We start from the raw sequence: 27,283 nt of genomic DNA, 5'->3' as shown, positions 1-27,283 counted from the left end.
CAGTAACTGCTGATCCCTACCTATAAATAAATAAATAAGTGAACTTGGAGTCTGTCCTTCCCACATGGAGGATCATACAGACAAAAGGAAGCTAAAGCTGGCCATACACCGTTATATTTTCTTCTATGGGCTGAAGGAAGAAAATATAACGGATTCCTCTATCCATGCTTATGAACATGGATGGAGGTATTTCCTGCTGTTTCCATTGTATTCTGACAGCGGCCAGCTGATTGGCTGCAAGTTTCTATCGGCCGAAGAGTTTCCATCCAGCTCCTTCGATATTCTGATGGAGGGATGGTGCCTGGAAGGGGGCTGTCAGTGCCCACTGTGTGAAATTCAGATTGTGTATGGCCATTTTGCCGCACTTTGTAGCGCTTCTTTTGGCAGACTGTCCAAGGCTATTGGGGCCAAAATCGCACAAAATCTGCTGAAAAATAGCTCATGTTCGAGCGACAAGCTTCAGCTACAAGCTACAGGCGCCATTGAGCTGTGAAATGTGAACAGCTCCATTGAAATGCATTGGAAGAGCTACATTGAGCTTCATGTTTGAGCGATTTTTGAGCGGAAATCGCGTTACAAATCGCTCAGTGTGAATGGGTTCTAGCTATTGGTTCAGGTATGTTGATGATACATCCCTAAAAACAAGGATGGGGGCCCTTGATACCATTTGTCTTTCAGATATAATGTCTTTTTAGCATCTCTACCCCAGCGATTTGACAATTCACACCTTCAGCTATGAACGCCAAGGGTTGACACATGTTACAGACTTCCTTAAACCAAGGAATGGCATCATGTAACTAGAACAGGGTTACACCTCCATTACTGTTCTTGGACAATCAAGGTCGCCTTTCATGGTGGATTAAGGCAGCAGTTATCCATGTGGCTATAAATGTTGAGCTATGTTTATGACACTTATTAGAACTGAAGAAGTGGCTTGGATACGCTGAAAACATCTTCAATATTATAGAACAAGTCCAGCTGAATGTGACTTACTAATACTAGCTACACCCAACACACACACACTCAAAAGGAAACACTTACCTTTTGTCAGTTACATTGTGCTTTTCTTTAATATCCTCTAAAGAAAGAAGAAAAAGTAAAACATTGTCCCTCATCTTATAATTGAACATCTGTACTCCTTCAACTTTCTAGAACTCACATAGACTTTCCTATTTTCTAAGGTTCAAAAGAGCTGCAATTTATAGGCTACCAAAGCTGCAAAATGGGGTGAGGGTAGCTTTTGGAAGTGATGAAAGAAATATAAGACCCACTTTTGGGGAATGAACATAATAATGTAACCATTGCTATCTTCGTAGTATCAGTGGTGACATTTATATGATCATCGACCCCCAGCGATCTCTAGAACTGTAACATTGAATCTCATTACTAATATGTATGTATTTCCTATTATGCTCAGCTCCACCTAGTGGCCATACTGTGGTATATCCGCCATCCACTCTAACCTATTAACCATCCATTAACCTATTGAGGAACATTTATTCAGAAGAGAAATTACACTGAGAACATTCGTTCTTGCTCCAGTCTCACAACAACTGGTTGACTCGCACAGAAGGAATGTACTGTACTTACAGTATCGCTGGACGAAAAAGCTATGGGAATTTTTTACATTTAGACCCTTTAGCGCAAGGGGTAGCATACCTCCGGCTCTCCAGCTGTGGTGAAACTACAAATCCCATGATGCATCTCTCTTCGGGAGTCATGTCTGTGGCTCTGAGAATCTTGCAAAGCCTCATAGAATTTGTAGTTCCACCACAGCTGGAGGGCCGGAGGCTTGCTACCCCTGCTTTAGCGTCATGCTTCAGATATGTAGAAGTGTTTAAGGTTTACAAAAAAAATAAGATATGTTTAAGGTTGGGGACAATATTAGAAAAATTTAGACACTGGATATTAAAATTGTAATATTGTCAATGAATGCTTCATACAAAGGATATATAACAAAGTATTGAGATGACCTTTTGATATTGACCAAATACTTATTTTCCACCATAATTTGCAAATAAATTTGTTCCAAATCAGCCAATGTGATTTGTCTGGATTTGTTTTCTCATTTTGTCTCTCATAGTTGAGGTCTACATATGATGCCAATTACAGGCCTCTATCATCTTTTTAAGTGGGAGAACTTGCACAATTGGTGGCTGACTAAATACTTTTTTGCCCCACTGTACCATGAGCGATTAGGTGCTTTAAGATGTATTTAAAAAGCTTTTGTACACACTTATATACTGTATGCATCTAATGGATTCCAATGGGTATGGTCACACCTTGCCTCTAGATGCATTTATCTGTGGTCAGTTTATCACTTGTTCTGGGTATAGAGATCTTTATCCTCCCTCACGTCCTTTAAATCTACGATTCAAGACCTATTCACACCACTGCACCGTGCTAATGCATGTCACCTACGTTTGTGCGCTACAGTACCAATTTTGAATGACACCCCGATGTACCTCCACACTACATATGTACCGCAATGCACTGCACCACACTACAATGCACTGTGTCCTGTGTGTGCAGTGCAATGTAAACCTGCAGTCTGCACTATTTTTTTTTGCGTTGTGTGCTGCAGCACCATTCATTTTGAATGAGAGACCTTAAGGCAGCGCACTACAGCACAACTCAAAAACAAGTGCAGTGTGAATAGACCCGAAGCCCTAGCAGGGGGTGAAACACATAAGAAGGGAGGAACGAGTGGAGTGTCTCTACTCAACAACTATCCACTTGTTCAATTAAGGGGAATAAACTTATATGGATAGGAAGCGGTGTGCGACGTCACAAGACTGCATGAGTGAGTCCAATGACATGTGAAGATGACAGTCACATGGCTGAAAATAAAGATCCATAAAGCTTGGTGACTTCAACCTAATGTGTGATAAACAGTAAAATAAGAATTTTAAAGCAGGAAAAGCAGCAATTTTAGGTGCAAAATTGCAGAATAAGTTAAAGTGATATCAAAGTCACAAGGTTTTTAAGCTTTTTCAAATGCTGATGAAGTAATTTACAATGGACGCTGCTTCTTGATGCTTAAAAGTTTTAGTTTCCTGCAGAATCAGCTGGTCCCCTGAGCACTGGCCCAGATATCCTGTTTTAGGGGGGCTCCTTTCCTTTTCAGGGTCCTATGGAGCCACCATTGCGTGTGCTAGTAAGCTTTGTGTGTCTCCACAAACACAGCAAAGCAAACTGCTCCCCACTCCTCCTTCCTCCCTACTTTAGGCTAGTAGATGAATAGCTGCTGGGGCCTGCTCTGTCCTTTGTGATCTTGTACTGGACAGGAAATTCAGGTAAGCAGAGCTGAGAGAGTTGGAGCTGTTCAGAAACATGATGACTAAGTGTTTGGGCAAAAATGTAAAGTAATACTTTGCAGGCCAATGTATATTTGTTGGATCTGGATTCATTATTGGGGAGAAAATGAGTGTGAAATGGTTCAGATGAGGGAAAACAAGTTCAGATTATTCACTTGGTTATGTCACTTCTTTATAAATAGGCCACATGCTTTACACACAAAATGCATTATTTTTATTATAGAGGATTTATATAGCGCCAACAGTTTGCGCAGCGCTTTATACGTCGCCATATACTGTAAAAAATGAAATGAGTTTGAAAATCTGCACCTACCTGCAGGTGGCGCTCTACGGAGAAGAGGAGGAGAGGCAGATGTGTAGCGGCTGTAGCAATTCTGTTGAGCCATGAGTCCGCGGGAGAAGTTCATAACACTGAGAGACAAAGCGACAGGGAAGGAAGGAAGGTTTGGGCAGCAGAGGATCATGCATCGCAGGACGGAAATGAAGGATGAGCATAGACGAAGGAGATAAAAGTGCAGTGATGTGAAATGCGTGAAAGGCAGATAGGACAAAATGAGGAAAGAAATGATAAATGGTGACATCGGCCCCCACAAAGTCTCTACACAAGTCATCCTAAACCAAACGTAAAAAAAGCGGAACTCCAGTTTTGTTAAAAAATAATACAGCTAAAAGAAAAGGAAACTATTTAAAGTGACACAAAGCTCGAGTTAAGTCTTAAAAATACATTCAAGTACCTTCACTATTAACAACAATGTATCTTATTTGTGTATCACGCGGCTGTAGATCCTCAAATCATCTCTGAATTGGTGCTGACACTGTCCGTCCTTCCTTCTGGAGGGTGACTACTTGTGTTCCCCATGGTACCTGTGTGTGTTGTAAAGTAGTCACCACTCCAAGCTAACTCCTGTGATGGACTACAATCTCAATGCAAATTAATAAACTAAACATGAGATTGTAGTCCATCACAGGAGTGATCTTGGAGCGGTGACTACTTTACAACACACACAGGTACCATGGGTAACACAAGTAGTCACCCTCCAGAAGGAAGGACAGTGTCAGCACCAATTCAGAGATGATTTGAGGCACTACAGTCGAGTGATACACAAATAAGATACATTTTTGTTAATAGTTAAGGGACGTGAAGGTATTTTTAAGATTAAAATCCTGAGTTTAGGGTCACTTTAATGTTAATACAATGTTTCACTTTATGGTTTATGTTCATCTGAATGTGGTTCTCCATAAGGCTGGGTTCACACCTGGGCGTTCCTAATAGGCGCGTTTTTGCCCTTGCGTTTGAAGCACATTTTTTTGTCCAATGAAACGTGCGTTCGACGCACGTTTTTTAACCTCCCTGGCGGTATGATTTTTTTTTCCTGTTTTTCGTTGGATTTTTTTACTTTTAAACTTTGCGCCGGTTCCACCCCCCTGCGACGCGGACGCTCGCAAGGGACGGAACCCGGCAGCGGCCGGAGGACACAGCGTGGATCGCGGACAAGGTAAGACCTACGCTGTATTCCCGAGTCTGGCTCGGGGTTACCGCTTTGGTACAGAAAATTAACCCCGATCCACACTCGGGAATACCAATGGATACGCGCTGAAATCTGCCCCTACGCACGAAAAAGAAGCTCAAGTACCTTTTCGCACGTAGGGCGTTTTTCAGCGTGACAAAACGGGCTGAAATACGCACAGGTGGGAACCATGCCCATAGGGATTAACAGGATTTCACTTCAAGCGTTTTTCAGCGCTTCGATCAGTGATGAAAAACGCCCAGATGTGAACCCAGCCTTAGTCATCAGGCCTTGTCTGCTCCCCACAATCCTGTGGTATTCCCTGCTGTCTTCACTAGTCTCCAGATCACTGTATATCGGCTTGCAAAGAACAATGATATGCAGAGACCATAAAGCAGAGATAGATTTCAGTTTTTAATAAATTTGAGTGGAGAAGATTACTAATATAATGAACCAGGATTAAATCTGCCCGAACTAGATAGGCAAATATTGGGCGGATGACGTTCGCACAGCACTAGCACCCCTGGCTGGCACTGACCAGTGTAGGAACTTTAATGAATCAACCCCTTGGTGAGCTTTATATATTTCCTCTAGATCTGTGCAGTAATCCAGTGTGAGACCTTGAGCTTCCTGTAACACAGACCGGTCGCTGCTGCTCTCTCTTCTTGTGCAGGGTGACTGGTCTTGTATCCGCCCCCTTCTGTAGTTTTCTGCAGGAGACTGTAGGGGGTGGAGCTGCTGGGCCCCTCCCACAACTCTGCTCCCTGCATCGGCTATGTACAGCGAATTGATGGCATCACTGCTGCTTTAACAATGTAATAACTGGGTTTTTGTTGTACACAATGAGGATTTTTTATAACTTTTGTGGTTATAATTGAGTATATTTAAATAACAACATTGATGTCAGGATAGCAAATTAAAGGAAATCTGCAACAGCAGAAAAAACTAACTCTTTTCGGTACTCGCCAATACCAATTACCGGGTACCGGAAGTCCCATTCAGGAAGCCAGGTGGCGTGTAATGACTCGCCACCTGGCTTCCTGATTAGCCGGGAAGCCGGGCAACGTGTAAAGACTCGTCACCCGGCTTCCCGATTAACAAGAAAGTCTGTCTCTCACCTCAGCATGTCCAGCCTGTCACCCCCGGGGGCCTCTCTTGCCAGGAGCGGCCTTTCCGCAGGTACCCAGCAGGAGCCGTTTTGCTGGCCAATCATGGAAGCCGGGCGCCGTGTAATGATGCGGCGCCATGCTTTCTGATTGGCCGGGAGGCCGGCTCCATGCTTCCTCGTCATGAGATGACGAGGGAGCATGAAGCCGGCTTCCCGGCCAATAAGAATGCCGGGCGCTGCGTCATTACACGGCACCCGGCTTCCTGATTGGCCGGGAAGTAGGCTCCATGCTCTCTCGTCACAAGTGACGAGAGAGCATGAAGCCGCTTTCCAGCCAATCAGGAAACCGGGCAGCGTGTAATGATGCGCTGCCCGGCTTCCTGATACAGGAAGTATCGGGCTAGGCATCGGAGCTTTTGGGCGAGTACGAGTACTCGCCCAAATACTCGGTATCGGCACCGATATCAATACTAGTATCGGTGCAGCCTTACTAAAAAACCCAAAATTATTTGGCAGCAGTTGGCCTCTAAAGGTCTCCGGATTTCTTCACACTGAAGCAGCGATGTGACAAGCCGTTTCCTCAGCCTTTAGGGCAACCCTCGAGAATTGTGGAAAGGTGATGAGAATGGACTAACCGCTAATAATGGAATTACGATACCAACGTCAAAATCACTGACCAATACGAAAAACAATTCAACATTCTGCATCTTTATTAAATTCATCAGTGAACAACCTTTCCCCCTCCCCTCTAAAAACTGGATTATAGGGGTGTATTTCCATCAAATCTGCAGAGCCAGTCATCTTGTGAAACTGCCATATACACTAGTTTTGTGTGAATGGGGCAAAAACTAATGTTATTAGAATATTTTCTTTCTTTTCCAGATTGAATGTAATATCAGGAAAATACTGCATTGTGGCCACTAGATGGCGATGAGGACCATAGGAAAGAAGTATTTATGAGTGAAAAATGTGAAATCTGCGCTTATGGAAGGGTTAAGTGTTAAAGCTGCTGCGCTATAGTTTTTAACGACAATGAAATAATGAGTGTGCAGCGCTGTAGGTGTTTTATGTGTTACACATCTATTACCGTGCTAAAATCCCTACAATGGGTAAAGTGTAATCCCTTTTTCAGGGATATATAAATATGAAAAAATTGTGTTTAAACAAATAAAAATACAAACAATATTAGGTGATCCTAGTGTCTTCACATAGCAATATCCTTAATTATTAAAAGGAAACAAGTGCCTCATAAAATCCGCTGTGTAGCTATATAACAGCCAACTTAATCAAATCCTATACAATAGTCAGTGATAATTCATCAAAATAAAGTTCATCAAAATAAAGTTCAATTGTGATGATAATGTGGAAAATCCAAAGTAGAAAAAAAAGAAAAAAAAATGAAGCCCAGACAGAAATATTTCAACACCACTGTGCAAGTGTCCACGAATCCCCCTCTGGGGTGCGCACTCACCCCACTGTTTGTGGAAAATAGACAGTGTAGATGATTCTATGCGTCCACATTCAAGGTATTCTATCCGGCAGTATCCCGTCACTCAAGCATTTGTGGGATCATAAAAGAAAAACTCCTCATGGTGTGGCAAGTATACACGTTTATTTAAAAAAACATAGAAAACTCACAGTTTAAAACAGCAAAAACCGGCCGGTCAAACACAGCACCAAATCCAGCGTCTGCCAAGCATGTACTTCCTGATCGTGGTATCACATGGAATAGGCCCGCCCCGACGCGTTTCGTCACAGTCGACGTCCTCAGGGGGTTGCAGGTCAACCCCGAGTTTTTCTTTTATGATCCCACAAATGCTCAAGTGACGGGATACTGCCGATAGAATACCTTGAATGTGGACGCATAGAATCATCTACACTGTATTTTCCCCAAACAGTGGGGTGAGTGCGCACCCCAGAGGGGGATTCGTGGACACTTGCACAGTGGTGTTGAAATATTTCTGTCTGGGCTTCATTTTTTTTAACTTTGGATTTTCCACATTATCATCACAATTGAACTTTATTTTGATGAATTATCACTGACTATTGTATAGGATTTGATTAAGTTGGCTGTTATATAGCTACACAGCGGATTTTATGAGGCACTTGTTTCCTTTTAATAATTAAGGATATTGCTATGTGAAGACACTAGGATCACCTAATATTGTTTGTATTTTTATTTGTTTAAACACAATTTTTTCATATTTATATATCCCTGAAAAAGGGATTACACTTTACCCATTGTAGGGATTTTAGCACGTTAATAGATGTGTAACACATAAAACACCTACAGCGCTGCACACTCATTATTTCAAAAAAGTATTTATGTCCGACGTTCCTCAGCTCCATCTAGTAGCCATTGTACAGTATTTTTTGGATTCACTGTAATGAAGGAATTGGAAAAGAAATATGCGACTAACCTTTGATTTTGCCCCATTTATACAGAAAGAATACACATTCAGGTTCACAGGACAAATGGCTCTGCAGTTTTTGTTTTATATAAATACACCCCTTAAAGTCATACCTGTCACGTACAATGAACGCAGTGCAGTCCTGTAAGTGTAGTCATTCTTTGAAAGGAGGAGATATCTGTTTTTAACTATACTTTCTTTGGGAGAAAAATGGCCAAAAATGTGCGTTGCCAATTGCAAATACATTTCAACAGACATTTTCCTTAATCTGCTTATTGTTCATCTTAAATTTGTTTGTTTTTTTAACTCAACGTAAAATACTTTTCTCTGCGTTCATTGAAGGACACAGTGAAGATCTGTAGATCGTAAGCACTGGGCTATACTGGTTCCTGCTGGAGTAGGACGCTACATGCAAAACACAAAGACAGCCTAGAGGTGGCCCCGCTGGAGGCCAACTCCCACGTTTGCTAACACAGCATTAGTTAGCAGTAAGCAGCAGTGGTGTCACTAGGGGGTGTGGCCTGCACCCAGATGACACCATTGGAGGGGTGACACCAAAATGTCTGAAGGTCATTTTGGTGTCACCTCTTCTGAAAAGCTAGGCACTTGGTCGTAAACCAAGAGTCCAACAGTTGCTCAAGAGAGAACCCAACCGCCTACCTTATCCCACCGGGTGAATGTCCCCTCCTCTCTCTGCCGGCATCCATCACCAAGATGGCTGCCGGCAGGTAACCGCGTGTGATGTCGTCATGCGCAATGGCGTCACTGCAGAGTGGCACCCAGGACCCGCTCTGGGTGACCCCATGCATCGGGATGCCCCTGGTAAGCAGTTAAGTTCAACAAAACAAATGGTCAAGGGCCATTGTCCTTCAGCGGGTGCCTTGTCCTTCATTGGACACAGAGAAAAAGATTTTACAGTGAGTACAAAGAAGTTAATTTTCTCTTCTGTTTCAAGGACTCAGCGAAGATCTGTAGACCTTAACCACTGGTGCATTGAAAAGCAGTGACCACAGTGGTCGGGCAAAGAAAACCATCAGATGCAAAACAAGGCTAAGGTCAGGGATCACACCGCTCCCTGTAAGACCTTATGCCAAAAACTAGCATCCGAAGACACAAGAACATCAACCTTATAAAAATCCCAAAAGTATGAACGGAACACCAAGTGGCCACCTTGCAAAGTTGAGAAACATAAAGGAAAGAAAAAAGGATAAAAGAATCCAGCACGTACTCTAAGGTCCTAATTCCTTGATGCTAGGAAAAAAACCCAGAGGCTGTGTTAGCAAATGGGGGGCCACCAGCAGGGGCCGCCTCTAGGCTGTCTTTGTGTTTTGTACCTAGCTAGGACCTCCTGCAGGTGGTAGTATAACCCAGTGGTTACAATTTACAGATCTTCGCTGTGTCCTTCAATGAACGATAGAAAAATAATGTTTCTGTTCAAATACAGGTACTAATGGGCAGATGGGGGGGAGGGGTGGGGGTGGGGAGGGGGTAAGCTGTAACCGGCCATCTCTACTCTTTGCCAGCAGTGTCCTTCCTTTCTGGCATCAACACATTTGGACAGGTGCTGCAAAAGCACAGAGCGGATAGGAGTATTTTTGTCTGTTCCCTACACTGCCAAACAAGCTATCATTTTTAGTATGGTGGTCAACAATTGGTCGATATAAGGAATGAAGAATCTGAATGTGTTTGCTATGGAAAGTTGGCAAACCATCCATGCATTAAAGTGGATGGGTGTGGATAAAACTACAACTTGGGCCCCATCAAGTCTTGCAAACCAAGACACATGCGTGTTTAATGGTTTCACCCTGCCAGTGCCATCACTGGCTGCATTGTGCCACAATGAATGGCTGCTGGATGGCGACTCAGGGAGTCTACGTGAAGTAGGTGGAAGAGAATGTTCCTAAGAACTAGCTACAGATTCCCTCAATGCAACTTCCTGCATATTGTGTGACAGGTACACTTTAAAACACCTCTCCTGTTCAGTTAAAATGTGCAAGTTTACCATCTCAAACATGTAGGATTACTACTTGGATTACAGTATAAAAATGGGTAAAAACACATTCATACGAGGACAAAGATCTTCGAGCTATTACTTGTCCCTGGTGGTGAAATAGCTTTTTATAGACATCAAAGCCCTTGTTGTGCTGGCAGATGCTGGTGCGGCTACAAGTCAACAGACTGGATTAAAGAGTAACAGGAATTGCAGTGTTAAAATTAAATGGGAGTTTGATTTCACAAGCACAAGGAAGATATTTGCAATAAAAGGAGGTTGATATTATGCAGTTAAACTATTTAAAAAGTGTTTGTCCCCCTAATACTGACACAGTCCTCAGTAGAAGCTGAAATGTCAAATATCTTATGGTGAGATCTCTGCCCACATTGCGCAAAGTGGGACAACGGAGGGGAGCACCGGCTGTCAGGGAACTGAGGAATAGGACAAGTATTTGTACTTATTCCCCCCTACTCAAGTAGCATATAACCATACAGTGTGTGTGAGGCATTGTAAGGGTAAATTTACTGCCCCATACACTGTGTGAATTTCTGCCAGTGTATGGGCACCTTAAAGGAGAACTATGGGGTCAGGGCTTTTCCCCATAGTTCTCCTTAGGGTAACGGGAGGACACAAACTAGCGTCCTCCCGTTACCCTAAGCTCAGTATACCGCAAGCTACAGCTTGCGGTATACTGAGACGCCGCAGCCGGAGCGGATCCCGACGTAGATGACGGGATCCGCCCAGCTGCGTGAATGACAGCTGGCTCTGCCTATTTAGAGGCAGAGCCAGCTGTACCCGCCCCCTCCCCCATCCGTTCCGCCAGTCAGCGCTGGCAGATCGGAGAGGGGAATCCAGCCCCTCCCCTGTCACAGCAGAGAGCCGTGACAGGATCGAGAGGTGAGCGAACCTGGTATGTGTTCGCTCACCTCCCGATCTACTGAGCCGACCTGTGACAGTCTCATTGTCACAGGTCGGCTAGAACTATGAGGTGAGTGGAAATCACTCACCTCATACTTCTCCTTTAAGCCAACTATTTCTTTTGCCTACTTCCTGTCTTTCTCTTTACATATAAGCTCATACGTTAGTATCTAAACTAAGCATAATGCATATCTGAGCTTAAAAACAAAAATAAAATATACTGCAGCTTAGCAGTCATTAGATGTGCAGCTGCAATCGCCTTCCATTTTCAGGCTAAGAACATTTGCAGCAAGCACAGAAAATACCCGCTGCTCTTGCCAGAAATGCTGCGTCCTCGTCACTTCCTGTAAAATGAAAAGAAAGCACAAAGAAAGTTATCTTGATTTTATAATCTACCAGTCCCATCAATCCACCATGTCATGGTGATGAACAAAGGCAGACAGGTTTGAAGTCCAGCCTGTGCAACAACTATGGCTGCCTCCATAGATACAGTGAAGAAGAAAAGTGTAGACATGAAGGGACAGGAAGTGTGTTATTGGCAGAATTACCAGATGAAAATAAAAGCCTGCAAATTAAAAACTAAACGCAGCCACCATCAAAGGACTGGTAAACTGCAATATATTACATGTTGTTATTGGATTTGGACACTTTGAAACAGAAGAAATGCATAGATAATGACTAGCACTGGTTCATTTCCTCTCCAATGATATAAATATATATCATGAAAAAATGTAAGGTAGGAGTATTGTGCAAAGAGACAAAAGGAATTCACGGTTTCGGCTGTCTATGTGTCTGTTATAATAGGAATTAAAAATAGTCTGCAACGGGAATTTATCAAAGACGGAGCAGACCAAATCTGGACCAGTTGCCCATGGCAACCAATCGGTTGCTATTTTTCATTTTCAAAGCTTAACTGAACAGACTAAAGACAGAAGCTGATTGGTTATTATTCACAGCTGCTCCAGAATCTGTCTGCTCCAATTTTGATAAATTTACCCCTACATGTCTTCACCTAACATCCTTAAATGAGACATAAGCCCCTTGTTTTGGGATGGAAGTGATGACGGGTAAACAGCTTCTTTTATAAGAAGGAAATACTTTTACTCCCCCAGTAACAAGTAATAGCTCCATGGACTGACAACAGCCTTATCCTCAAAACATTCATCATTAGAGACTCCACCGCTTGGATCTGGCTGCTGTAATACACAGAAGACATTAAAGAACCCTTGTGTCTGAATGACCACCCACCAATTTACAACTGTGGCCAAGTACTGTATGCAAGGATGAGTAAATCAAGTTGGTGTTTGCATTGGATCACTCAACTCTGGAATTATATACATGAATGATAGGTTGTGTTTGTCATCTATTCACTTAGCACAGTCCAACAATTTGAGACTTTGGGTACTTTGGCACGCTAGGTTGGTCCCTCAGTAGCTATACTGCCTCAGAAGTACCATCTATCCTTCCCTCTGTCATCCTGTTTTGCCTTTGATCTTTCCCAGCATCAGAGACTTCTCCACTGAGCCCTGCACCTCTGTGGAAATATCTCATGTTAACACTGAACTCCAAGCAAACAGCTACATGCCCAATTGTAATTCATATACAGTACATGATTTTACCCACCAAATGAGTTCCAATTGTGTTCGGCCACTCTTCGGATCCAAGCACCCCTACCACACAACAGTGACTTCAATGTTCTCTACTGCAGTAGAGCAGTACATGTTTGGTCACCATCCTTCCACAAGTCTGTTCATGGACAACGAAGGAGAACAAGCACATAGCTGATGTCATCACTCTTTCCTCCTATAAGCATCTTCCAAGTGCAGTATAAAGATCAATAAAGCTCAGATTGGCTCAGAGTGCTGTCCCTCTACTAGTCTGAGTGTTCCTGTGCAAGGAATAACAGGAGGTTGATCCACTACATGTATGAAAGTTTGTGGGCACCTAAACATTACGCCTATATGAAACTGCTGGACATCCAATGGACATTAACATGGAAATGACCCCCCCCCCTCATCCTTTCTCTGCAGCTATAACACTCCACTTTTCTGGAAAGGCTTTCCATAAGCTTTTGGAGAGTACCTGGGTGATCTTCAGCCATAGGAGCATTTCTGAAGTCAGTTGCTGATGTCAGACAAGAGGACCTGATGGCAATGAAGATCACCAGCACTCGCAAGATGAAATAAATCCCAACGTTCTTTTTATTGTAGAACAACGTCACATGTATAATATAGCCAACGTTTCGGAACCGCAAGGGGTCCCTTCATCAGGGCAAACATAGTGAATTCCGTCACTATGTTTGCCCTGATGAAGGGACCCTGCACTGATCCAAAACGTTGGCTATATTATACGTTTGACATTGTTCTACAATAAAAAGAACGTTGGGATTTATTCCATCTTGTGAGTGCTGGTAATCTTCATTGCTATCATCTCTGGATTTCCACTGCGCCATCCATGACATCACTGCAAGCACCACTGCTATTTCAAGCATCAAAGGTCCCGATTACTATATGGTGTGCTGGGACATTTCTGTTTATAGACAAGAGGATCTGGCTCACTGTCAGTGTTCAAAATCATCCCAAAAGTGTTCCTTGGGGTTGAGATCAGGATTATAGGAGGGACACTAGAGTTCCTCTACACCAAACTCATCAAGCCAAGACTTTAAGCAGCTAACTTTGTACAAAGGGGCACAGTCATGCTAGAAGAGCATTCCCCAAACTGTTGCCTTAAAGTCGGAAGCGTACAATTCCCTAAAATGTCTTTGTATACTGTAGTATTAACAGTACTCTCTACTGAACATCTGAACTCAAAAACCTTTCAGGATGTCCACATACTTTTGATCATATAGTGTAAGTATGTGTGATGTACACAAACATTTGGCAATATAGTGTATCAGGACAGAGGCAGATCCAAGTAAAAATGCATGCCCTGTTTTCTTCAAAACCTACTGTACATAACTGGATTCAATTGTTCACGTTTCTAGATTTGCTTGGAGTTCAGCTTTTAAAGCAAAAACAATACTCTATTCACCTACAAATTCACTGTTACATGCATTTCAGATGATCATTATAACTTGTGAGCCAATACCATACAACTCCAGCTTTTGTCTATCCACTTCCAACCACATGGATAGTAAAAAGGCCAAGCAAAATTGTGAGGACCCTGCTCGCCAGGGTTGCAGGTTTCCCAATACAATTATTTGCATAGACTTGATCTACTGTATCATACAACAGTATTGCAAATTTTTCAGCATCAGTCTTTCCACTGTGTAATCCAGAGTCATCTTCTGGACTGCTGACCAGTTTCTTTATCTTCCATTCCAAAGATGAGTTTCAGCCTTTCTCACAGCACAGCACCTGCTGCCACAAGACTCCTATCATATGACTGCCACGAGTCAAGGAGGGTTTGAGTGATCCAATGCGATTCACTCACCTTTAATTGTTTGCTTTATGTTCCCTTTTATTTATTAAATTCGAACGGTAGGAAATAAATAAATGCATAAAAAGAAACTCAATGTGATCAAATCGGACGATACATAAGTAGAGGCATTCAGTGGGTGGAATGGTCACTTGTTTCCTAAAAAAAAGGAAACTGATTTGATACACAGTCCTTTGTATTGTGCAGGTTTGTTAGAACAATGATGGAGGATTAAATACAGCTGCGATGCAAGAGAGAGGCGCTTAAAAAAGGTCAGGTTAATGGTGAATGCTCTGACGGCGGGTGAGGGAACTGGCAGGATCATTAAAAACACAGAGAGGGAAAAAGGAGGAACAAGAAGACAGAAAAAAAAGTATATTAAGAATAGCTGTAGTGAGAAATATCAGTTACAGGAGATAGAACAACAGAAAACAGGAAGCCTGCCTATCTCTAAAGCTTAATTAAAATAATATTTCATATTGCATAGTTAAGTGACGTGTGCACGAAATTGCTGTTCTGAACGTTACTTACTTTTATTCTAAAGGGTTATTTCACCGTTTGGAAAAACTGTTCACCCCCCAGGTCCTCGCTGCACTTGGTTGCTTAGATGACAGTCGCTCATGTCAGCCGGTGTAACAAGCAGCATGCTTCAAAACTTCACTACACAGCCCTGTAGCATCTTAATGCTTGGGAGTGGTGATTGGTTGACATGCTGGACCGCACTGACCAATGAGAATCCCTTCTTTCTAGTGGGACGTTATCCCAGAAGCATGATGGAACAAATGAAAATGGAATGGACAAAAAAAAAAAAGACACACAACCCCACCCTCTGTAGTAGAGCCACTTGCTGCAGCAGAGTTTACTTCACCTCGATCAGGAATTTTCTTCAAAGCCATCCGCATATGAACATTCATAGATTCGTGTGTGGCTGTTCCAAACACTGGAACTGCACCCTAGGGCAGCCCCATTTAAGTCTATGAGTGTGCAAAGGCGGGCAGCATTAAAGAGGATTCCTGCTCAAGGTACCTTAAACAGTGCTGCAGGAAGTGGCTCTACTAAGGAGGTATGTAAGAAGCTGGAGGGGGCAATAGAGCTGGAGGCGTGGGTTGGGGGGATTTTAGGTCAAAGTGACAATAAAGTCACGTTTTTCTTTTCCCCATTCTAATTCTGCTTTTAATACTTACCTTGTGTGATGCCTCTTGATGTGATCATCTTCTTCCTTCCACTTGTTTCCAGCTGTCCCTCCAGCACTGGTGCCGGTCTTTGATCCAGCGTAGACTCTTCTGCCTTCTGTGTCCCACGGAGTCTCTCCGGCGTGCACGCTCACGGTTGCGTGCATTGACTTTCACTAAGTCTCTCTTCCTCTCCCCGCTGGTGATATGGACTGCGCAGGCGCCTGGCCCACATCATCCTCCTGCACGGTGTCGTGACCCAAAAGTGGGTAGCGACCCTGTGTTCAGTGGGTTGCCACATGCCTTCCAGACGTAGACGTGCCAGGAGCCAGAATATGACATCCCTCCGGTCCAGGCACCTCTACAGGGCACGCAAGGGAGTGGTACGTGTGGATGGAGCTCCCTTACGGTCATAGCCCCAGCCCATCCAACCTCAAGCTGACACTCGGCACCAGGCAGCAGATTTTGAATGGCTGCTTGGCGAGAGAACTGACAGGAGGAGCTGAGGAGTCTCTCACCTAGCATAGTGGAAGGCACACGACAACCCACTGAACATGGGGTCGCAACCCACCAGTTGAGAACCAAGGCACTAGAGAATAAGGGGTAATACTTACCTTATTCCATGCCCGGCACTCTCCTCTTCTCTCCAATGCTCCGGGCGTGCCTTGACATCCTCATGTACAATACAGGGCTATTGGTCTTGCTTTGAATCTGATGTTAGCGTGCAACCGTTGGCTGGAGCCCCTTAGAGAAGAGGCTTCAGGGGACCAGTCACATAGTGTGGAGGAAGGAATAAGGTATTAAACCCAATTCCTCTACCCCCAGACTTAACAAGCATTGATCCCTAGCAGTGCAGGGAGGGGGGTGGCACTGATAATTAAGCTTTTTTTCCCCCAGCTTTAAATACTTTATTCCCTTTTTATTTAACAAAGGATTTTATGCTACCTGACTGTATACAGTTACTAAGCTTCCCGTCTACAAGCATTCCGAAATATCACAGATCTCCTCAGTGAAATCCGTTGTAGTTTGTGGCGGCAAGAAGCAAAACTATTGTTTTTCGGTTGTTCAGTTTTCACAAAGGAGTTCAACTATTCTATAATGTACCATAGAGATTTCAGAAACCTTCTCATACCTGGTCCGTCTCCTCTGGGAAGAATCTTCCTGTTCCCCATTGGCTGCCCTGTGCAGTGAGTGAGGTCTGCAGACTCTTAGGGACTTCACAAAATCATCTTCTCTGGGTGGTGGTCGGGCACGTGTTGGAGAAGAACCGAGACTGCCAGCACGGTTAAGGGCTGACTGTGCCTGGTTTAAAGGCCAAGGGAGGCCTTCCTCGTGTTTCAGAACTGAAATTGAAAGGAAAGCACACTAATGTGAGAGAGAACAAACTTATTTGCAGCACCTATTATGACACTTTCTTTCTATATTAGGACACTTTCTCTCTACTCGTTTTCTCAGAAGAAGAAAAAAAAAAAAGTATGAATTATGAAGACCGGCAATGATGATGTCAGCAGTTTCATCAAACTTTTTTTTTCCACATATGCACACTGGACTTCAAGTGTCCATATCCGGAAGAATAAAGTTTTATGAAAATACTGAGACGTTAATGTGCTGTCGGTCTTTGTGATTAAGCTTTCTATGGGGAGCATGGATGAGCTCCATCCTGCCTGCACCCGCTCTTCTTGGACACCGGCACACTATGCAAGCTTCTAAGGGGCAGTCTTCTTTGTCTTCCTAAATTAAAGTGTATGTCCATGCAAATATGTACATTTTGCACATATTCCCTCATGTTTTACCTTTACAAATGCTACAAGTACAGAAAAATACTTGCTGATCTGCCAGAAATCCATTGAACTTCTAACTTCCTGTTTAGGATGACAACACAGTGTCTCCGCTGCACTGAAATCCCAAGCAGTGCTTCAGCCCTGCTCAGTTCTCCCCTGCTGGACTACAAAATAACTCCCCTTCTCCTCAACCCCTCCTTATTTACATTCTCTATATTACTTTCCTTCCCACACAGGATGCCTGCTGTTTTCCTCCTCTGCTGCTATAACATGCTGTGAAGTAGTTCCTACAGGAATGAATAGCAGGCGTTTCATTTTTTTTTTTACACAAGCAAGCAATCTAATTGATTCAATAAGCAGCAGAAGGGGAGAAAAAACACAGACAGCTTGTATGGGAGAAGAGGGAATGCAGAGAATGTAATCAAGAGGCGATGGAAATTAGGAGAGGAGGAGGTGCTCTGAAGTCCAGGGGGAACAGGGCAGGGCTGATGACACTGCTTGGGATTTCAGTGCAGCTGAGGCATTGTGTTGTCAGGCTAAACAGGAAGTTAGGAGTATACTAGATTTCTGAGAGATCTGAGAGATTATTTTTCTTTACTTGGAGCTCTTTTTACAGAGTCAAAACATGGGAAATGTGCATGTATTACAGAGATTTACTGAATGTGTTTTATGATTTTGCCCAGACGTACACTTCACTTAAGAATTCAATAGGCAAGCAGTGCACAATAGGAGCCAATAGGAAGCTCCTCATGAAAGAAATAAGAAGGCTGCAATTGCTGACTTTCCCTATGAAAATGACAATTGCATTGGCTTCAATACTTTCTGAGTCATATCTGGGAACAAGCATATAGATATGTCTGTGAAGGTTCTCATTCATCCAGGTCATGGTAGATCTGTAAAAAAAAGGTCAAAGCAACTGGACTTGCTGTATTTTTCTGGAAGACGGTTCACTGGTCATCCAACCGGCTTTCTCAATTCAGAATGACTTGTACAAAAATGATCAGGGAATAAATATGGTGAATGTTGCTCCAATCCACATAAAACCCTCACTGGTACTCTTGGCATTCTTTCCTCTTCTTTCCGTTTTGACAAAAGCCCAGTCTGGATACCCACAAGTTTTAAAAGCTTCCCCGTGGTGTTTGAATTCCTTCGTCTTGGCCTTGGCCACGGTATAGAAGAGCCAAACCCTCTGGTCAGGATTCAGCAGTATACCTACAGCTAAAGAAAAAAGGTCACTCCTTTGAAGACAGTCAAGTACGCATCCTAGACAGGAAGGAGGACTGGTTTATAAGAGGTGTGAAAGAGGACATTTATGTAAAAATGGAGACGCCAAGCTTGAATAGAGGTGGGGGGGGTGCGAGACATCTATTGTCTGCCACATACAATGGTGTTTTAACTCTGGGCAGGTTATTAACACCTCCTAGCTCCAATTATGCAAATGCAGTCAACACTTGGTTGTGATTAACAGATTGTGGATTGGAGCAACATTCACCACATTTATTCCCAGATAATTTTTCTACAAGCCATTCTGAATTGAGAAAGCTGGTCAGATGTCCAGTGAAACGTCGTCAAAGAAAAATACAGCAAATCCAGTTGCCTTGACTTATTTTTTACATATATAAGCATAGAGATCATACATTCTAACCTTCATATGCTGCATGCTTGTTCTGGGTCTGTGACTCAGAGTTATTGAACCTTGACACAGCCAGGCAATGAGCAGTCTCAGAAAATAGCTAGCAGTGGCTGCCCTTTTGTTTTTCTAATGGCAAGGGTGCGTACAATAGGCATGAGCAGTAATCTGTACGTGTATTAGCATGAAATAGTAGATTCTAGGGTGGATATCTAGTCACAGGAAGGGTTAGTATTCGGCCCAGAGCACCCTGGTGCAGGAGAAGGGCTTATGAAAAATGTTTTTGTTTTGGATAGATGGTTGAACCCCATGTTTTTTTCCACTGGGGAGATTTTCTCTTGTTTCCTGTCGTAGGTACCAATGCCACAGAAATCCAGTGCCACAATAACAAGCAAGAGAAAATATATCCAAAATGAGAAGAAATCCCCTCTTAGACAGTTATCTGGACAAGTGTCCCAACTAGAAAATGATCCCTCTATTGCCATCTTGGTGATAACTGTAAAATCCTTTATCACTTTCTTTCTCCCAGTGGAGACACAGAAAAGCAAAAAAAAGCTCCAGATGGGTCTGTAAGCACCTCCACACCCTAGTTCACACAAGGGAGGATTAGGGTTACATAAAGCATCAGTGTTTGGATACAGGAGAGTTGGTGTGAGGGGGGGGGGGGGCTTCGGGTAGGACATTGCTCCCTGTATTGGGAGATCTTCCCAAAAACTACCAGAGCCCATCTCCTGGTACTGAAAGCTAATGTACTGCATTGGTTACCAGCCTCCTGAGATACATTCAGCCCCCCACTATCTGCGCATCAACCAGCTACAGTATTAAGTGTCCTTCCTTTTATTTAGCAGTCACCAGATTTGAATATTTTCCCACAGCTCCCTCCTGATCTACGAGTGTTTCTTCCCTTATAACCCATCAGAGTTTACCAGTTCTTACATTCTCTGTCAGACAGCGAATACGGTTTGATCTCTCCCTCTAGTCGCTTGGGGGGTAACTTTCTCACTGGAGCTGTAAAAAAAAAAAAGAAGAACAATGTAATACTGTGAGACTTTAAATCGGGTTCATCCGCTGAAGTACTGCCGATTCGGGTATTTAACCAAAACCCTGGAACTAATACTAGGTTAAGCATTCCTCTAAAAATACTATTTTTCTGGACAAACAACTACTTCCCCCAACATGCTATGGGGTCCTAGATAGGGGCAAGGGAATCAGTTTTCAGGAAGGTAAAAGGATTCTGTGTATGACCCTGGATCAGAAGAGGGTGGATGTTCACAGAGAATTGGGACCCCCTTGATTAAATTACGATGGATTCAATGACGTCTTGGTCGTACAATGCTTATCCCAATTTTATGATCCCTCGGTAAATATATTGTTTAAAGTAAACCTGTCACAACTTTACACTGAACAAATGCATAATCAGAGGTTAAAAGGAGGACTATGAGGTGAGTGATTTCCACTCATCTTCATAGTTAGAGTCGACCTGTGACAAAGAAGCTGTCACAGGTCAGCGCTATAGATTGGGAAGTGAGCAGAAACATGTAGCCGATCCGTTCACTTTCCGATCGTCTCCCTGCAGTGAGTGCTGACTGTCAGTCACCGCTGCCCGCAGGGATTCCTCCTCCTCCCCTCCAGCGCTGAGTGTAGGAATTAACATGGGAGGGGGCGGACACAGCTCGGCCTCTATATTAGCAGAGCCCGCTGTCACTCACACAGCTGGGTGGACAGTATTGTCGGGATCTGTCCTGGCTGTGGCACTCTCAGTAAATCACAAGCAATGGCTCGCGATATACTGAGCTTTGGGTCACGAGAGGAGGTTAGTGTATGTCCTCCCGTGACCCTAAAGAGAACTATGGGAAAATATACTTACCCCATAGTTCTCTTTTAACTGTGAAAATCTCCCATGGTCCCGGAATGGAATAATGTTATCAGTTACTCAGGTATCAACGTAGAATGCCCATGCAGATATTTGGGGCACTATGGGTTCCCTAGGTTAACCGCCTCAATACCTGAATGTTACACCCCCTTCCTTTCCAGACCATTTTTAAGTGTCGTAATAGTTTGACTGACAATTATGCAAGTCACGTAAAACCATATCATTATTAATTTTATATTTTTGTGACAGATCAACACACAGATCAAGAAAGCATTAACACCCCCTGAATTAGTCTTTTTATGAATTTTACAAATGAACGAAAGAAGGAAAATTGATTCCCACTGGTGGTAATCACATACAACCCATACATTGAAGTTCTAAAAAAAAAAAAAAAGCCTGCAGAAGAATTCCAACTTCTTCTGTAAAAAGTCCTCTAAACCACCCATCAACAACCAGCCAATCTAAGACAGCTTATTGTGAACGTCTCCTTTGCCAAGGAATGAACCTTCAAAGATTCACAAAGAAAAATGACAAAACAGATGTTCCTGTAGCCATCCGCTTCTGCAGCAGAGGACAGAAATGATCTCAAGAAGGTACTCATGGGGAACTTAAAGTCACTAAAGGAGAGGCTGGAATGGGAATGTAAATTCATACACAAATTCAAAACGCTATAGAGTGGTCCAAATAGGGATAGCAACTGTATGTGCCACTACAAATGTTATAACTTTTCTGATCTCTGACAAAAAAAACTGTTTTGCTCGAGCATTTGATTAAAAAAAAAAGGAACATTTCAAAAGGACCCTTATCCACAATGAATAGAGTCATATGAGGATCCCACCGTACTCCTGACCGAGTAAGCCCCAACTTCCAATGGTGGGTGTGCTGCAATGACAGGAGATGGTGGCACCAAACTCAGGTAAAGATGATAAAGAGTCAAACACTCAAAGTGTTCCCTAAGCATAATTATTTTACTCCATGCATAGATTTACATCACCATGCCTAGCTTCGGAAACCATCTGGTTCCTTCATCAGGCAAAAACAGAGTGACAAAAGAACTTTGCTTAAGGAAAACTTGCAGGGTTATTCACAAAAGGGTGAAGGGTTTGGAGAAGGTAGGAGAAGGGAACAATCTAGGACAACAAAGCTGATTTGGGAAAATTATCCAATTCAACTCACTTTCCAGTTCAGCTATGTTGTCCCACTTCTCCTGACTTCTCCAAACTCTTCACCCTTTTATGAATAACCCTGTTGGAGTGCTGGGGACTCTTTATCATGTTTACCTTATCCTCAATGAGGTGACAAGTTAGAAGTGGCAATGGCTGTATTCCATTGCTTCGCTGGATATCTCAAAAAGATCTCTATCTCTTACACAACAGAACATAAAGGGGAATCTGCTCCAGTAGGACACAGATGTTCAAAACGATTGACAGGGGTTTGAACTATTCTCTCCAAAAATAAAAAATAAACAATCTTTTGGCCTTCGATACGTTAATCTAAGCCGCCAGCTCTGTAGAAAAATTACAGTTAAAATCCATCCATTTGATATGGGAAACACCTTCACTTTTCTTCTCTCTATTATATCTTTTTGTACATCTCCCCCCACTAAAAGTAGTCAGCGTTAACCAGATAAGCCAGTCATTTGCTAAGGAGGACAAGGACACCACCTCTATTCCATAATCCTGCCCTTATTGGTGGTCATCATCCTTATCCTGTGGAGGCAACACTGGAAAAGATTGCTGGGGAAGGTAGAAGATTAGGTGGATCACTAGAGGTTAGAGGAACACGTTACAGGGGCTCGTTCACACCATGTCTGTTGAGCTGCGTTAAAGTGTGTCAAGTTTGAGAACCAATTTCGGTTTAGGAGTACGAGTACCGGTATTGTTTTTTCAGTACTCGCCTAAACCGAGTACCAATACCGAAAGAACCCTGGCTTCACTTGCAGAGGCTGCCTGGCTTTCCTGACCAATCAGGAAGCCGGGCGACGGGTCATAAGTTGCCGTCCGGCTTCCCGATTTCCTAGGAAGCCTTCTTCACTTGTTGGTAGGCAGCCTGACTTCCTGACCAATCAGGAAGCAGACTTCACTTGTTCCTAGTCAGCCTAGCTTACTGACAAATCAGGAAGCAGGGCGGCACGTCATGACTCGGCCCGCTGAGTGGTCAGGAAGCCAGGCTGCCTAGCAACAAGTGAAGCCGGCTTCGTAGCCAATCAGGAAGCCTGGCGGCACGTCATGATTGGAAAGAAAGCAGTCTTCTTACCTCCCTCGGCACTGCCGGTCAGAGGGAGATCTCAATCTCATATCAAATAAAAATTTTAGGACAGTACAAACACCCCCAAAATGACCACTTTTTGGAAAATGTTTGCTTTTGCGAGTAGTGCGGATGCCACATATTTTGCAAAAGTTGTGCAACTTAAAGTGACATTAAACCCTCAGATTCTTTTACATAAAACAAGGAAGAGCAGCAAAGAGAAGGCAAACTACCATGGATTACAGTAAGGCGCACATTACAGTATTGTTTTATGTTAAAAAATCTGAGGGTTTAATGTCACTTTAAATCCGTTTTTAACCCTAAAAGCTAGGCAGCGTATTGTTTTGTCACGCTAGCTGGGAAAGGTTTCCTTTTTGGAAAGTTGAATTCTAGATCTAATTTCTTGTTACATTTTGTTGGAAAATGAAGAACCATGCTGGGATTGAGGTGGTGTAAGAGACTCTACAAACTCTACTGTTTGTATATACACTACCTGTTTTTGAGCGCTGAGAATGGACTGTCTGCAAAGTCAGCTGCTGCCATGAAGTAGAAGGGTATACAACTATTAAGCCTTGGGGAAACAATGTGCAACCTTTGCAGTGCACACACACAACAATACAAAGGTGAACTTTAAGTTACTGATCTGAAAAGGCAGGATTAGGGATTTGAACATACTGATCTAAGAAGACAAAGAGGCCTGTGACATGAGGAAAGGCAAGAGAGACAGGCAAAGAGGAACTTTTAAAGTCAGATAGATGTGATCAACAGATGGAGGTGTTGTGAGAAGAAGGCCAAGGTTGACTACTGTGATTGCTGTGATTCCTGTTATAGAGTGACAAAGCTCTGCTCCTGCCGCCCGATTGCTGTATGTTGTCATCCAAATCACACACTTTTCCAATTGTCTATTCCTCCAGTGCTGACTGGTGGGACAGATGGGGGAGGGGGCGGACACAGCTGGTTCTGCCTCTAGATAGGCAGAGCCAGCAGTCAATCAGGCAACTGGGTGGCTCTCGGCAGTATTGTCAGGATCATTCCCGGCTGCAGCGCTGTCAGCATATAGCGACAATAGCCTGATATATGCCGAGTTTCGGGTCACAGGAGGACATTAGTCAAACAGTCAGGAGATATAAGCAGCTAAATGAAAACATGTACTGATAAGGAAGTGGATCTTCTGAAAATACTAGTTTCCTGGCAGTCACTGGCTAGAGTGTTTTCTGAGACAATGATCCCTAACACACATGTAGATCAAAAAAGTCAAAGCATAATGCATAATGAGACCTTTGGATCAGCATCATAGACATAGATCTAGTATTTTCAGAAGGTGAGATCAATACTAGCAGCCCCCATACTTCCTTACATAGGTATGATGTAGGGATGCAACTATACCAGTTTTTCAATATTGAGTACGAGTATCGATATTTTGCTTTTGGTACCTGCCGATACCGATGCTTCCGCTGACATGGAGCCAGCTTCCCGGGCAATGTAATAACATGCTGCCCAGCTTCCTGATTGCCCAGTAGCCGGCTCCATGTTATTTGGCCGGCTCGATTGGCTGGGAAGGCGGTTTTCCAGCCAATCACAATCAGTATCGAGCCGGCTTCCCGGCCAACTAGGAAGCCGGGCGGTGGGTAATGACCCGCCACCCAGCTTCGCGATTGGCCTGAAAGCTGGCTTCCCAGCCAATCAGCATCGAGCCGGCTGTTCGGCCAATCAGGAAACCGGGAGGCGGGTCATTACTCGCCATCCGGCTTCCTGATTGTCCAGGAAACCGGCTCTATGTTCCCCCACAGCACTGCCGGTCCGAGGAAATGTTCCTCTGACCGGGAGTTCTGGTATCGGGAAAGATAAACAGACAACTCGCTCACATCTAGCACAATTGTATTCCCCCTCGAGTATTAGTATGCACCAATACTAGTATGGGTATTGGTGCATCCCTAGTATGAAGTTGTATCTACATCTCAATTTTTCAATTATAGTTGAGACGAGCCCCGTAACTCTAACCTCCCAATCCTCCTTATATGTAAGAGACCACTCATCACACTGACAGGAAGGAGGGCAGGAATGGAGTAGGGCCAAGCTCAACTTTCAGGAAAAGATAAGATTTGTATGTCATTTCAGCTGCCTATAACTCTAGAACCATCTATCCTCCTGAAATACAGTTTATACAAAAGGAAACCTCTGCTTATGCTTTTTATCATCACTAGCTTAGTTTCAACTTTGTAACTGGATTACGTTCACTACGTTAATCCACCAGCAAACCCTGAAAAGCCCTTACTTTAGTTGTTGGAGGACATTTCATTTGTTGATGCTGCTGTTTTATGTTTGGTTGGTTCTCCAGGGCTCTGCTGCCTGACAAGCAGCCACCACCATAGATAAGACATGTTGAGGCAATGAATTGATCACCAAAAATGTGGCAGTCCCTAATTCAGTTGTAATAAGCCTGATGGGTCTGTGCCACAGATCAACCAATCAAACAGCAGCATATGCCTTGGATACCTTCTACATTAGCTCAAAAGGTGGGCCTATTAACCCAAAATGACGAGTGGTCAAATGGAAGGCTTCTTGACAACCAATATAGCCATCTCCCACCTCTATAAAAAAATAATAATAATAAAAAAAAATTATTATAACCGTAATAACAGCAGTGTAACTGCAGGTAAACTTTTAAAAGTACCCTGACAGATTATTGGGGCTGGAGGGTTATCAAGGGTAATGGGAACACAGTGCTTGGTAGAGAAAGAGGAACAGCTGTAGGAGTAGAGTTTAGGTGAATACATACAAAATTGGGTATTGGGAGGGGGGAGGGGGTCGGCATATTGTCTTACTGTCCGATTAGCAGGATGATCCTCCATCTCTGTGTGTAAAGTAACATCAGCTGCATGGATCGAAGAGTCATAAAAAAATGGGTCATTCGGGCCGGAAGTGACCCATTGATTCAACATGAGATTTATCAAATGTCTCACACTTCTAAGAGGAGAGAATTTATTAAATATTGTTAAGCATTATTATTAGGGAAAGGTCTCTATTCACTGTTATGGGTAATAGGTAACTGTAGAGGCAGCTGGTGTTTTTTTTCCAAGGACGGGTGCAGTGGCTATAGGACTTAAAAGCTTTCCCGCTTCTTGGGACCATTTAACAGCTGATAATGTATCTCATATTGATTAACTGTATTACATGGCATTAAATATACATATACAGGCTGATCTATCTAAAAGAAGGGTTTTAGGGCACTCGTATATAGATATTGACATGTGTAAAGCTGAAATACAGCAAGGTATAAATAAAGCACCATTCATTCTAGTTATGTAATCATTAAAAAAAACAAAAAAACAATAAATGTATTTTAAGTACAACTAGGAAAAGTAACTGAATATTTCTTTATATAAGCCTTCTGCATAATAGCCTTTTAGTCTGGTAGAGAGAGCATCAGCACTCTGAGCCATTCAGGCTCTACTGCTATCTACAGTGCTGTCGGACAACCACAGTGAACATGAACATGCTTACAGGAGACACGGGTGACTTTTCAGTATGCTACAGCTGCTTCATTGTCCAGTCAGCAGGCTGGGGTGGGCCGCAGATGAAACCAAATTTTTTAATTGCAGTAGAGAAAAGCAAGATCACTGACAACAGTGGCTGAGCACAATTACTAAGGGGAGAATCAGCTAGTTTGAGCTGTGATTCTTCCCTTCCGCAGAAAGCATATTCAGATATGTGGCTGGCACTGATTGATTCTGCAGTGTGATGCCACTAATAACTAATGTTAAAAGGACATATATATATAATAATATATATCATATATTTACCTTTCCGATCTCTGAAGAAGCCTTCAAAAATAACAAAATTATTAACCTGAAGAGGGGAAAAAAAGAAAAAATTACATCACAAGCATCTCTTCAGTTATTTATTAT

The 27,283-nt window shown here is 43.1% G+C and overlaps 1 protein-coding gene across 1 annotated transcript in view; it reads right to left on the bottom strand.

Annotated features, from left to right (window-relative positions):
• The window catches only part of ATAT1 (alpha tubulin acetyltransferase 1), a 38,966-nt gene that overhangs the window by 358 nt on the left and 11,325 nt on the right, over positions 1-27,283 (bottom strand). Inside the window, exons 7-11 of the mRNA XM_018560658.1 lie at positions 27,179-27,224; positions 20,192-20,263; positions 16,977-17,187; positions 3,631-3,728; positions 1,042-1,078 (exon numbers count right to left, since the gene is read on the bottom strand). Coding sequence (XP_018416160.1) covers positions 1,042-1,078; positions 3,631-3,728; positions 16,977-17,187; positions 20,192-20,263; positions 27,179-27,224 — 464 coding nt within the window. The remainder of the gene's footprint in view (positions 1-1,041; positions 1,079-3,630; positions 3,729-16,976; positions 17,188-20,191; positions 20,264-27,178; positions 27,225-27,283) is intronic.

The sequence above is a fragment of the Nanorana parkeri genome, unplaced genomic scaffold (assembly GCF_000935625.1).
Source record: "Nanorana parkeri isolate BGI_ZX_2015 unplaced genomic scaffold, ASM93562v1 scaffold470, whole genome shotgun sequence".
In the NCBI taxonomy this organism is placed as follows: domain Eukaryota; kingdom Metazoa; phylum Chordata; class Amphibia; order Anura; family Dicroglossidae; genus Nanorana; species Nanorana parkeri.
This window is presented reverse-complemented; position numbering and strand designations above follow the sequence as displayed.